The sequence below is a fragment of the Pocillopora damicornis genome, chromosome 7 (assembly GCF_964200805.1).
Source record: "Pocillopora damicornis chromosome 7, jaPocDami1.2, whole genome shotgun sequence".
Taxonomy (NCBI): domain Eukaryota; kingdom Metazoa; phylum Cnidaria; class Anthozoa; order Scleractinia; family Pocilloporidae; genus Pocillopora; species Pocillopora damicornis.
This window is the reverse complement of record NC_142676.1, coordinates 14,638,822-14,653,293: the sequence shown is the minus strand read 5'-3', so window position 1 is coordinate 14,653,293 and position 14,472 is coordinate 14,638,822. Positions and strand designations below refer to the sequence as shown.

At 38.8% G+C, this 14,472-nt stretch overlaps 1 protein-coding gene and 1 long non-coding RNA gene across 3 annotated transcripts; both read left to right on the top strand.

The window, feature by feature from the left end:
• Positions 1-1,996: 1,996 nt before the first annotated feature.
• Positions 1,997-8,684, top strand: LOC113672094 (zinc finger protein 862). 2 transcript variants are annotated; one of them, XM_089213451.1, is made up of 5 exons: positions 1,997-2,501; positions 2,969-3,095; positions 4,006-4,161; positions 4,793-4,879; positions 5,393-8,556. In XM_089213451.1, exons 3-5 carry the CDS (start codon positions 4,118-4,120, stop codon positions 7,947-7,949), a joined length of 2,688 nt encoding a protein of 895 aa, XP_089069577.1. In that variant the 5' UTR covers positions 1,997-2,501; positions 2,969-3,095; positions 4,006-4,117; the 3' UTR covers positions 7,950-8,556. The 2 variants fall into 2 exon arrangements, with proteins under 2 accessions (XP_089069577.1, XP_089069578.1); XM_089213452.1 differs by having other exon boundaries at positions 2,008-2,501; positions 4,058-4,161; positions 5,393-8,684.
• A 1,402-nt stretch (positions 8,685-10,086) lies between these two features.
• Positions 10,087-13,746, top strand: LOC149042739 (uncharacterized; the record flags this gene model as incomplete). The annotated part of the gene is made up of 4 exons (XR_016188837.1): positions 10,087-10,094; positions 10,567-10,696; positions 11,402-11,566; positions 13,590-13,746. It is a non-coding gene; the product is annotated as an uncharacterized LOC149042739 (long non-coding RNA).
• Between the last annotated feature and the right edge of the window lie 726 nt (positions 13,747-14,472).

The window sequence follows — 14,472 nt, the reverse complement described above, 5'->3', positions numbered from 1 at the left end:
TGGAATTTCGTAAACTAAAATCTCAGAACATCTCTTTGCTTTAATTATATAATTTATGAAACACAAAATATTTAAAGTTAAAATGACTTGCAACTGCGTTGGGATTAATTACTGTTGCCTCATTGTATACGTAGCTAATGATACTAACTACACTGTGCAACACTGCAACTACTTTCATCATAAACACTTACCTGCAGAACTGACTGAAGATCTCAAGTCAGATTTTGTATCTATTAGAGAAGTATTACTTTTTAACCTCCAACCCCTTATTGCTGCGGATACTAACAGCAATTGTTAAGCATTCAAGTCGTCAAATTTTGACGCTGTTTTTCACTTTAAGAAGGTCGAAATTAAAATTCGACAGGTTAATAAGTCGCTCATGACAAATAGACTCTATCAATATAAGTCCTAAAGTCGTTTTTAGTTCAGCTTCATATCCGATGCTAAAGGTGGGGGCGGGCCGGGGGAGGTGATGGGGCACTTGTACAGATTATTTTATTGCTCCGGTTTGAAGCACAAATGTCTTAAAAGTAATCGGGTCTATTTGATCCCCTGCACATCAACTACTAAATAAAAGTCTAATAATCAAAAAAGCTTTTGGTGAGAAATCAATACCGGCCAGAAATAGAGTGAAAAACGAAAATAAATCAGTCACTTTAGCTGCAGTACCCGTGGAGGGAACGTTTAGTCCTGCAATTTTTGATAAAATAACGTATTAAAAACCCTCAGTTTCATCCCTGGTCATGACCACAATGATTTCTCGACTATAACAATCGCAAGTCACGTACAGAATAGCATAATGAAAACCCTCTTTCGTTCTTTGCGTTATATAGATATCAAAGATTGAATTTGAGACAACAAAACAGTAAACAACCAGTGATTTTGAACCATGTGTCATAACAAAAAAGTACCAACCCAACCGTGCCGAGTGACATAATGCTGCTACATTATACCCTAAACTGAGCTAATGCTGTGTGGTGCTGTAAGTTTCAGGCCATGTCCCACACACGAACCAAGATTGTGCTTCTCCTTTATAATCCCTTATGTATACAAGGTGATAGTAATCGTGTGCTTCGAGGCGAAGTTTCTCCATTCCTTTGAGGTAAACACCTGTCTTGTATTGACCGGCGTTATCTGGAAATTATTGGAAAAAATGAACAAACTTAAGAGCCGTGAGCTTCGTACCGTTCTCTGTTTTTGAAGCGCGTTGCTAAGTTTCAACAGATCAAGCAATTTTGTGCTGCAATAGTGACTGTTAACTTAGGATTTGAAGAAGCCGCGAAGAAAATTTTCAAATGATTGTCACATCATTCTAACTTAGAAGGATAGCAAAACAATGCAAAACGATATCATCTTGATAGTTCACTCTCTCCAAAGCCTGCTCACAGAAGTACTTTGTATCACAGGGAACAGTCCTAGGCCCAGTCTAGTTCTGTTCAGATCAATGCCCATTCACACAGCCGTCTATCACCCTGCCGCCCCCGTATGTACGCTTCTTCGTCGGTCATATGGATGTTAAATTGGTCAAACATATGCAAGTAATAATCGATAGAGCGGGTTAAGTTATAGCCGGCTGTTTTATTTATTGAAAATACAAGCTTTTCCTTGTAACTTGGCTTCCACCGCCTTGTCGTTTAGTGAAGTCAATGCACATGGAATACGTAGAAGCCAGATAGTGCGATCTATAGAATTGTACTGATTTTTTTTTCTTTCGATGGTCTTCGATCTATCTTTGAAAAAAATTATATCAAACAAATATATAGCAAGCTAAAATGATTTCATGCATTGAAGATTTCAAACAAGCGTCCATTTCTCCTTTTTTTCTTTCGCAAGGAAACGGCTACGCTTTGCCGAATCCCTATGATGATCTGTCTTCTTGGATGAATCTCTTTCTGTAAGTCCCCGTGACGTAGTTTCCTGGCGAGTCATGACATTACATACATGTTACAAGACATAGAACTTCTTTTCAGAAGAGCACCGCTATAAGTATAGTGCAGGCTCCATGCCAGAACAGCATGGCGTCCAAAATGGCGGCACAACGAATCAATGACAACAGCAACGAGTCAGTGAGACCACAGTGAGACTGAAAGTTTTTTGCGCCTTAGACGGTAGTCCTTCATGGCCGAAGTGCCAGTTCTTCATCCTCTCTGAAATTTAGTAGTGGAGCGATTTCCTTCGTTGAAATGCTTTCAAAGTATTCATCAAGACGAGTGACACGCTCAGAGATCATAACACATACAGCTTTCTTTCTGAGCTTCATCGTCACCATAACAGCTCACGACTGTCACCACAGGCTGGAAACCGTGTGGCAGTCAGATTTTGGATCATCTCCTGTCGTATCAAGCGCTCTTATGGCGGACTTCAATGGCGATAATGTTAGAGATGTCCTTGCCACTTCCTTGGATGGTCAGGTATCAGTTGTTGATGGACGGTCAGGTCTTAACCTTGCTGGATGGCCAGTAACTCTACCCGGAAAACTCTTATTCGCTGCACCTCTACTGGTATCTAGAACGTTTTATGTGGTTTCTATGAAAGGAAGAGCAACAGTTTTGTCGTAATATATAGAGATTCATGTAATTCCCACTCTGCTAGAACACGAATACAAAGGGTCTGGGGCATTTATTTTGTGTATACCTTCAGTGTTCATTCCTTTGTGTTTCTTACTTATCCCTGATACTGCTGAAGAAATTTGTTGTCATCATGAGTAATGACTGATCTGAATTATATCCAGTGCCAAAATTTTCTGCTTTTACCCATGGTACACTCTTTTAAATTTCTATCCACATAGATTTTAACTGCCAGCTATTTTTGACAATGTAATATTGCTTCTAAAGTACTTCCCAAAATACACTGGCATACATTATGTTGAGCTTTTTAACCTAAATATGTTATCTCCATATCTAAATGAACAAGTTAGTTGTAAACGTAACTCTTTGTTTCTTGTGCCATTTTTTTTCCCTTCTCACAGCCAGGTGGCTGTATCAGAACAAGGATTGTCATCAGAGGATCTTCAAAATTATTTGGGAAGTGCCATAATTGTGTTCAATCTTCACACAAAACAGCTTGTGTTCTCATCAATTTTGCATGTGTCCAGGGTAAGTAACTCTTTGTGTTTGTACAGTTTGTGACTGACTTATTATGAAAAATCACAGACTTTTACTTTACTTCTGAATAAGATTGCTATCAGCTATGGTGTTGAGGACTTGTGTTTCAATGGAAATGCATTAATTAGTTTTTGGCTGCAATGTACAGTATTTGGTGGCAAATCTACAGGAAAGATCAGACTGATTTAAAAAACTTTAAACTAGTTTTGGTTTTATATCCATCCAACTTCTTAACCTCTCAAGGAAATTTGTATCTTACCATATATACATGTAGCATTTCAGAAGGTTTAAAAGATTATGCCCCTGTTTCTGATTGGAGGAATTAATCATTTTGTTTCTTTCAATCTGCTTTTATGAGGCCATTATTATAAACATTGGCAGCTGCATATTTCTGTGAAATAAAATCTCTAGTTTTATTCTTCACTCATCTAGTTTCAATCTTATTGAAAGGTACAATACAGTACATGTAGAACTACACAAACTTAAACTTTAAAATCAAACATTCAAAGATTAACCATCTTTTTTATAATGTCACAATCTCTATATGGAGTGATGTTTCACTGTTGTTCTGGATGTTGATTTTCTGAATCCTTCTCTGATGTGTAAAGGTTTTACAATGTGTTTGTTTTGTGCTGGACGAAAAAGACTCTGATTGTTTTGTCATCATTAAGGCACAGCTTACAGCCATTACGTGTAGGAGAGCAATTTGCAGTTTTAGGCTGTCTTCTTAAAATTTGATGTGAACTCAAATTTTTGGAACTTTGCCAACATGGTGTTCTATGTACATTAAGAATTTACTTGAATAAATTCACTAGGCTGGAATATTCAAAATGAGTCATGTACAACAGAGTGAAGAATGCTAATAATGAACATAATTTAAGATTTTTTTTTTGTTGTGCAGAAGCATAGTCAGTACCCTGCTTATGCTCTGTCCTCTGGTTCTGCCATTCCAGGAGGTGGGATTGTTGTGGGAACATCCTCAGGAACTGTTTACTTTATAAAAAGCTCCTTAAATGAACCTTTGTCCCTTAGTACCATGGACAGTGTACCTGGCCAAGTAAGTAAATATTTGAATCCCCTTAATCTATGATAAGTACATGTTGAGCTCCAGGCTGGAAACTTCTAGTTTAGTACAAAACCTTTTTGTGAAGTGTTTATTTTGTCTCTTGAATTGGAGACCTATCTTTTGCTGATATTTATTACTTCTGTGTAACTTGTACAAATGACTAGAATTTAAAATGAATCTTGAATTAAAATGTAAAGGTCATGAGAATAATTGAAATGATCACCAATTATTAGAAGCCAGTCACTCTAAGGGGTTTTGATACAGATAGCTGCTGATTATATACATCTGGGCAATTGCAATACAGGTATCCTTATTTCAGGGTTCTCAGTTGAACCCGTAACCCGTAACACCTGTCACGGGTGTCACAGGTAAGTGTTACGGTTGTCAAAGTGCTTCAACCAGTAGATCAATTCGTCTATCAAATGCAAATAAAAGAACGGCTTTTTGAGTAAATTGCTGGGTAAACTATTGACTGTTAGCTGCTTTCGCAATGTACCTTTCTTCAGTTTTAGTTGTCAAAGTGAATAGCCTTTTTGCAGACCATAGAATGACCGAACAATCGCTTCACGTCTCCGCAACGTTGAATATGGCCGCCATATTGAATTTGTAAATTTGAACCCAGGCCTCTCGCAGATGTCGTCTTTCCAGGTGACATGGCCGCTGCAAAGCGAAAGGCCGACCAGCCGGGGATACTGAACTTTTTCGCAAGGTAAGTGTCATAGTATGTTCAAAAGAGATTTAAAAGAGACCAGTTTCATCTACTTACTTTCGAGACCTCGCTTTAATAGTGAAATTATTTGAGGAGGGTATCGTCGGTGTCCTGTCACGCTGTAAACCGGTGTAAAGGTCGTTCCGGTTTACCGGTTTGAAGTAAGCATTGTTAACTCATGTTTGGTGACCTTTCTCAAGAAGCAGCAAGTTAAATTTTGCAAGTAAAACGTCGGGGATTAGAAAAAATAAACACTGCCTGTAACGACAAATTTAGTTGGTCTGTTCAACAAAATTAACACTGTACACAGGAAGAGTAAATTCTGTAAATTTAATTAGTATTCCAGAATTTGTGGCACTAACTGTTCGCACAATGGCAATTTTATTTTTATACAACAAAAAGTTAATTGAGGATATAGTGAAAGTTCAAAACAAGACAGAGACTAACACTAATATAGTTTAAAAAGTATTTTCTTACAGCTTTTTAAAACTATTTGTAAAATAATTTTTACAGGACCTCTAGGCAAACTGAAGCATTAGCTGTTGGCACAAATGATGTTTCTAAAAATATAGAGGTCAATGACAAATCATCAGCTTCAAACCCCTTGTCAAAACGTCCCCCAAGCAACAACTGTCCATCGGAAATCCCTCAAGAAGAAATCCTATCATCACTGTCCAGGTTGGATAAGCAGAAGGGGCAAATACACACTTATTATACATGCAAAGAGAAGGACTGCCATTCTCTTTCAGATCCTTCAGGTGGTGCGTTTAAGTTTAACAAAGCTTCTACGGCCTCGGGAAGTCGAATTCACAAATTTCAGCATGGATGGTTGTTCCAAAGATCTGAAAACCATGATGTCTATGAGCCTTCTACTGGAGTTTGGTGGCTGGCCTTCCAAGAAAATGTTGGGATGTTTTGTTTGCTGTGCAGACTCCATGATACATGTACGAAAAGAAACAAGGACTACACGTGGAACACCAAACCATGTGTTAGAATGATAACTCAAGCCATTCAGCTGCACTTCAATAGTGACATGCACCGTTCTGCAATTGAAAAGGAGCATCTCAAGCAAATTTCCCCTTTCCAGAAAGAGCATGAATCAAGGAAGCAATGTGAAAATGAAGTATTGAACAAAGTCTTTATGTCCATCTACTGGTTGGCAAAAGAAGAGATTTCTAACACAAAACTTTTGTCCCTTTTAAACTTGATGGAACGGGCAGGTTTACAAAACCTCAAACATTTTACATATACTGGGGAAGGTACACTGCAAGAAATGTTTCTCATTCTAGGGCAAGTTGTGAAGGACAGAGTAACTGAAAGAGTGAATAAGTCCAAATTTTTTGGCTGTCTTGTTGATGAAGTGACAGACGTTTCTGTTCTTCAACAATTTGTCACTTTTGTTAAGTACGTCCATGGGGGGAAAAGCAGGACTGAGTTTTTGCACACAGAACATCTGTCTGAAGCTACAGGTAAAGCACTTGCAGAATCCCTTGAAGGTATCCTGGAAAAATGTTCTCTTGACATTTCGAAGATGAAGTCTTGTGTTTCTGATGGGGCCAATGTAATGCTTGGGGCACATAATGGAATGGTCGCCCACATCCGAAAGAAAGTCCCTGACCTTGTTAACATTCACTGTGTGTGTCACCGGCTGGCATTGGCGTGTGTCGACACGTGCAAAGAACTGACGTACTTGCTGACCGTGGAAAGATTGCTGAATCAAGTGTGGAAATTTTATGACTACTCTCCTAAGAAAACGGCCAAGTTAGTGATGGTACAAATGGAACTTCTTAAGCTCCTTCCTACTGAGCAAATGGCGCAGGCCAAGAAGAGAGTAAAGAAAGCCAAGAAAGCAGCAGCAACCAGATGGCTTTCACACAAGGCTTCAGTGGAATCTATGAAGCAAGAGTTTGTGGCGCATATTACTGTGTTTGATTTCTTTAAAGAATCAGATGCAACAGCATGTGGTTTGTTAACCCAGACTCGGAATCACAAGTTTATTGGTGCAATTTACATCATGGATGCTGTTTTGCCTCCCCTGGCGATCCTCAGCAAAGCTTTTCAATTTGGGGAACTTAGTTTTGATGCAATTCCTTCAGCAATTTCTGCCTGTATAGCAAAGTTGGATAAAGTTGTGAGTGAGAAAGATGAAATCCTTGCCCAGTTAAGCCAGGATATGGAGGAGAATGGCAAGTTTGGAATGATCGAGCTATCACCTAATGATGCAACTACGCAGTTCCTGAGTCATCTCTGCGTTTCCTATGTAGAGAACCTAAAGAAGAACATCTCTAGTCGTTTCCCCAACATCCCACTCATAGCTGCTTTCTCGATATTTAATCCAGAGGCCATCCCTGAAAGGAATTCACCAGAGTTCAAAAGATATGGTGAGGAAAAGCTGGCCAAACTGGCAGACCACTTCAGCTCTACATTGGATACTGAAAGGTTAAAATCAGAATGGGATCACTTCAAGTTCATGGCTCTAGAGATAAAGCAGGAGTATTCAACTGTCAGCACAATGCTCAAAACCACGCCAACTGAATGGCTTCTTTCAAAGCTGACAAGTTCAAAGTCCTACAGCTTCATGTTTCCAAACCTTGTCTCGCTAGCAGAATTGGCACAGAGCATACCTGTCACCAATGCCTGGCCCGAGAGAGGAGGCAGTGCAATCAAACGTATTAAAACAAGGCTAAGAAACAGGCTCGCAGACAAGATGCTCGACAGCTTGTTACACTTATCGATCAATGCACCACTTCCTGGCTCAGATGAAGCTTCTGCCATCATACAGGAAGCTTCAACAAGGTTTGTAGCAGCGAAAGAGAGAAGGAAGCTACCTAGCAGACAAGACGTGCAAGAAAGTGAAACAGAAGCTGGTGCTTCAAGTGTAGATCAGAATCGATCTAGTAGAACTGAACTAGAAGTAAGGATACAGCAACTTGAAGATAAACTGGAGGTCGAAATGATTCATGCTGATCGCAGCACGCTACTGTTGAAGAATATGCTTCTGCAGTTCTGTCATACTGGATGCGAGAGTGAGCAAGAGGATGGGACAGATGAGAGTGACGATGACAGTTAAAACAGTAAACAAATCACAGTAAATAGTAACAAAGAAAGTGAAGAACACAGTAAATCACTGCCGTTGTGGAGAAGAGTTAGATCAAAGTTGTTGTTCAGATTCATTCATTAACAAATATTTGCGCTATCTTATACTCTTTCTCATTTAGATATATAGCAGTTACTGGGTCAGTGTGGCCTTGAGAATTAGTTTTTGTAAGTGGGTGCCCCCATTTGGAGAGGACTGGTTACCTAATAATTATTTTTGTATAAAATGAATGCCATTAACTCAGAAAGCAAAGCATTGTTATTGCAGGTTAATATTTCATTGAATATTGCAGTGTAGTTTTCAGTTTGATAAGAGATAATTTCAACTTTCCGTAGTTCGAAGCCACTGAACAGATTATAAAATGTACTTAAACTTGTTTGGAGAAAATGAGAAAATATGCCCCCAAAATGAAGGAAAAAGCATTTCTGAGCATCTTAAATAAAAAATTTTCCGGGGGAGCATGCCCCCGGACCCCCCTAGCAGCTTGGGCCCAATGGGCCCAAGTTACACGCCCAAAGGGCGTGTATATTAGGGTTACGCCTGTAACTGCCAAAGCAACGGCTGTACAAAATTCTACTGAGAACCCTGCTTATTTAAATATATTATTTTCAGTTCATTATATCAGGTGTGAATCAAGATGGCATATTGGAAATTCTAGCAATAGACAACAGTGGCAATATTGCTTGCAAGGATCTTAATGGGAAAATGGTTTGTGCTGTTATCTTAATTTCCTCTCTGATAAAATGAAATGTCATTGATACGTTACATTCTGCAACAAACATTTATGTTCCCCCATAGAATTCTATTTTAGACCTTCATTTTGAAGCCTTTTGGAGATGCAGTAGACTATTTGAATCTCTTATGGGCCCTTTATTTTAGAGATTTGTTCCAACAAACAAATTGCCATAGATGGCTTTAGATATTTGAGTCTTGGAGTTGGTCCACTTACCTAGATCAAACCTTTTCCTTCTCAAGATCTGACATCAGCATGTTTGAAATTCTCTTGACTGATGATCCAACAGTCCCTTTTCAACACATGTTGATAGGTCATTGTTGTACAGTGTGTATCATGAAAATGTGCTTTGACTGATTAGTTTTTACTTCTCTGCCTACCTGACCATTTGCAAGTGCAAAGAATTTAGCAAAAACTTAAGTTTGGCTATAATTCTTACATGATGATGTTCCTAACAGTTTAACTCCCAAGATCTGATTAGTAATTTCCCCCTCTAGCTGCTACACATTTCCTTTAAAATTAGTAAAGAGAATATGGTGTTAGAATACAAAAAAAAACAACTTCTATGTGATAAGTTTAAGTACTCGCATTAACTTTTTGCTAGATAGTCTATGGATATTATAGGGAGAAGTTACCTCTCAATCACTTCTGGGAGTTAAAGGGTTAATTCTCATTACATGTTTACAGCATAGTGTTTAGGAATTATAATAAGAATTCACATACTGGTTATTTCTGAGCATGGAATGGTTAGAGCAGTGCAGCCAACTCCCCCTAAGAAAAGAGCAATCAGGAAGGATTCTAATTGTCCATCTTAGACAGGTGCCTTTGTTCCAGAGACTCCTAAGTCTCAGTAACACAGAAGGACATTGAGAGTCATTCATAAAGGAAAAAGTTGTCAAAGAATGAGAAGGGAACTCATTATCTTCTAGGGCTGATTCCTAATGACCATAAAAGGAGGTTTGACCTCCCTACAGAGGTTACCTTAAAGAGAGAGTTGTCTGTATTTTTTTATTACATTTAAATTTCAGTGTTTAACCCTTTCTGCTCCCAGAAGTAATTGACATTTTACTTCTCCCAATAATATTAATACATCATCTAGCAAATAGCTACTGAGAATACCCAAACTTATGAAGTAGAAGTTGTTATCTTTGTTAACACCCAATTCTTCATAACTAATTTACAAGAAAATGTTACCAGCGAGAAGGGATAATTAACAATCAGATTTTTGGAGTTCAAGTGTTAACATTTCGTTTAGGTGTGGGAGGCCACAGTTTCCAGTTCAAGTGCTTCAGGAATCCGTGTTGCTGATGTGGATGGAGATGGTTTTATGGAAGCTGTTGTTGCTACGTTTGATCATAGTTAATCGATTAACTATGGTTTGATGGGTGAGTTGGACTGTAAAATTCACCCTCAATACAACAAGCCATTCATATGGTATTTATGACTGAGAAAAATACATCGCTATCAAATCTGTTCTATTACATGTAAATTTTGTTTTTTCCTCGGTGAGTCTTTGTGAAACGTGAAGATTACGATGCACTGGTACATGTAGGAAGAACTCACTTGATAGGAAAGTGCGACATATTAGAACCTCCGTCCCTTCACTAGGTCTGGATGAAAAATAGGTCTAAGAAATTGCACAATGAACAAATCAGAAGGGAAAAAAGATAAACAAAAACCTTTTTCGTGAAATTGTGATGTACCTCTGACGAACACCAGCTGGAAAAATAAACGGCTTTATTTCTTAAATTGGCTTGTGTCAATCGCATGCGAAATCATTATTTAGCATGTTTACAATAGGGACACGTAATTCAATTTATCAAGCTATAACTATAACACGTGATGTACTTAAAACAGGTATCTATGGGTTCTAGAAGGAGACAGTGGTAAGGTACTGGACGGATGGCCTGTCAAATTACCAAGTGAAGTACGAGCCACAGTTCTGGTTACTAAAATAGTTCCTGGAGAAAGTAGTGCCGCAGATATGGTAAGTAACCTTTTAATCGCGAAGATTTTGCCACATTACGAAGATCGTCTGCTACCCAAGTGAAGTGCGAGACACAGTTCTGGTCACTAAACTAGTTCCTGGAGAAAGTCATAGCTTCTCTCCGTATCTAAAAACGTGTTTTTTATGTGAATTTCTATGAATAAAGGTAACCATGAAACATGGATTAGAGCCATGCATCTTAAGGAGAAGCAGGTCAAGTTGCCCCGTGTTATCACTATGTGACAAGTTGATCCACATCCTTCCTTAGCTAGTTCCCCTGGTTAATGGCCAGATGGCGATCATACGGGGTATTGATCGCTGCACAGAACTGATCAATGTTGGTAAGACTGAGCTGGGGAGTGCAGTTAGCGCTGTGGGAGGACAGGTTGGAGCTGGTGCTAGGGGCTGATGATGGGACCCTGTCGTGTTTAGGAAATGCGCCCAATGCACCGACAGATAATGGAATTTCCGGCGTTTGAGTGGATACGAATTAACCGGAAATGCAATATTTCTGGACTGGGGCAATTGAGGTGCAGCATGGGTAGAATGGGGTGCTATAAAAGGGATGTTTATCACGTGGAGAAGCATTCTAGGCCGACACCTCGTCTTGCTCACTTTATTTTTTAGTACATGTTTGATTTACTAGTGACAGTTCGAGTTTCGCAGGGGTTTCTTAGCTTGTTTGCGTTTCCTAAAATTATTTAGAGTTTTCCGTGCTTTGTTGGAACACATGTTCAGTAAATAAGGGTAAAGACCTTCCAGCCGTGTAGCCTTCGTAGGATGGGCTTTTCAGAGCATGAGCCATGGATCCTACCCAGATTTCCTGCCGAGTTTTCTGGCCTCTGTTCTGACTGTATTCCGTGTATTCCGGTATGTACTTACTAACAATTTTGTTTCTCGTTTGTCTCACGATGTAGTCACATGTGATGTAGAGCGATCCACATCACACGTGACTACATCGTGAGACAAACGAAAAACTGAGCTTTTATTGTTATTCACCACGATGAATAACCACAACTTTTTCTACAAAATTTTGTTTCTGTTTGCTTTTGTATTTATTCAATCAAATATGAAAATTGGATTTTTAAAAATCTTTGGCTAAATTTAATAGCTAAATCGATCAAAGTCTGACGACATCAGTGAAGTTTTTACCCACAATATTGCCTTTAACAACACTCGTGCAACACTCCATGTAAACTTGCACATGAATTGAATCGCTTCATGTATTTAAATTACCAGGGAAGTAAATTGTATTCTTATGGGTGTTACATATCAAGGATCCATAGGAATCATATTAAATTGCTGAAAGAACAGCTTTTTACGACTAATAACTATTATAATAAAGTTCGGATATAACGCGCGCTGTCATTGGTTGAAAGAGCGTGCTCTATGAGAGTATAGAGCATAGAACTGAACTAAAGCTGTCACGCCATCTGTCAAATTGTACTATGTTCGACCTTTTCCGGGACTTCTTTTTAGCTTTTTTCTGATAATTGAAAGTGAAATTTCGGAACAAGCGAGCCGGCAAGTAGTAACAGAAGAACCAAAGAAAGGTTTGTAAACATACCAGGCGCCGTTATTTACGTTATTAAAACGTGGGCAGATACGAAAATCCTCAAAGGAAAAACAAAATAGACATTCCAAGTTTTAAAGATTTTCACGCTCAGTTAGATTGCAAGCTTACGTACGGTAATGAAAATCAAACACAGCTAACACTCGTATAGTATATAAAGTTCAGTGTTTAAATACAAAACTGAAAAAAAAAGGAATGATGAAAAATATAACCAAACTGGCATAACTGTTAAAATTCATTCTAATCATGACGGTGTCTGCGCGAATATGATCATGCTGAAGTCCATCGCGGCTCGCTTATCATGGCGATCTCCGGTCATCACAGTAAAGCAAGCCTCAGAAACTACATCGGCCGCCCTTCGAGTAAAAAAATAAGAGCTTGCTCTGATATCCTTTCCGATGCATTGAAAGTCACATCAGTCACTGCAGCCGAGTTTTGCCGTGCTGTCTCCCGAGCGATCTTCATGTTCCGGTGAATTCGGCTGTCGTTCAGGTTGCATGCAAATTGGTAACAAAAATTTTGCTCTGGCAAAGAAAGTTTACGGACTTCATTTAAAAAACAACTTATCACACAAAACACAAGTTTGGAGAATTAAGCATACACGTGTACGACTGGAACTTAATTCGACGACTTGATACAAAAATTTCCTTTAAAACACATAGCAGTTTTGAGTATTGCAAAGTCGCTTGTAGTGAATATTTGAGGAGTTACAAACAGGTTACGGACGGCATTTAGTCTAAATTAATGAGAAGATTCAAAATGAAGACAAACATTTCATTTTACCAACACAAAATCGATCCTCACTGGGAAAAACTAAGCGCTATGTGACCCTCAGCCTTTGGCCTCGGGCTGTTCTCGAGACCAAGAATCACAATGTTTTCCCAATATAGCCCTTTCGCCCACTTAATAACAAACAGATGTACCTTGCATGTAGAGAGCTTTGAAAGCACTGTCTATGTTCGGTGAAAAGTTGTACTGATACAATAGCCCTACACCTCTATTATCTGCTAAAACTTTGGACAAAAAGATGTAAAACTCTTCACAACGGCCATTTGCAGACAATTGAAGCATCAAAATATTAATGATATTGGTTTCAATACATTTGTAAACTATATACTGGGAATTATATTAAAATCACCTGAACGTACCTCACCTCTTCACAACATTTCTACCCAAATGAATTACTTCGGTCCTTTATCACATCGAATACGAGGCGTTTCAAACTTGTTTTATTTTGTCCTAATAATTTAGCTGTTATTTTTGTAAACTAACCCGTTGCCACCATGTTATGTTTTAAATCTCTTTCTTTTTCTGGGACAGTTTTAATGGCCACTTCAAAGATGACATAGCACAACTGAATGTCTTCTGTTGATTCTTCGTGCGGTTGGACACAAGTGAATGCAGATGTACTGCCAACGATGATGACGGGGAAAAAGCGTTCGCAGTAAATGAAAATAAAGACGACAGAGTACTTAAACTATGTGTTTAGTTTTGTACCAGCTGCGCCCCACGTTCTCGGTCTCGTTTTGAAACCAGAGTAACATTAAGTGCATAAATAACGATATTGCCTTTGTTACGAGACACTTTTTTTTATCAATCCCACAGTTTTAATTTTCAATCTATTATTTCCCACGCAGATGCTGGGATAGCCGATAAACATACCGAACAAATTATTTAACCCCTGAAAAATGCGACAATCACTTTAATTCTTTCACGAGAGTTCCTTCACCGCAAGTCTCCCTTCAAATTCTCTCTGATTATTCAGCATTGCTAGTACAGCCAATCTATCAAACAAAAACTAGTAACGAGAGAATATAAACCATCCCTAAACAATAGAAAAGCAGTTTCTGGCTCCCTAACCATTCCATTTTGTTTCTTTAGCTGAAAGCTTTATCGCATGATTCTCAAAACTTTTTAAATCCTTCTCTTGGATGAAAACAGAACACAGAACAGCTTTCCGGGCCCGTTAAGTTACAGGGTTTTTTGAGAAATGGTCCACCGGTGTCAAATGTGGGTTGAGTTTGTCGCTGGTTTTCGTCCTTGCTCCAAGGGTTGTTCTCCAGGTCCTCAAGTTTTCCCTTCCTCCGCAATATTCTATATTTCAATTCGACCTAGAAACCGAGGACAAGAAGAGCCACCTTACGGAATGTCCACTGCCAATTGACAAATCGTCATTGGTTTAGCGTGGTCTGTATTCTTATCC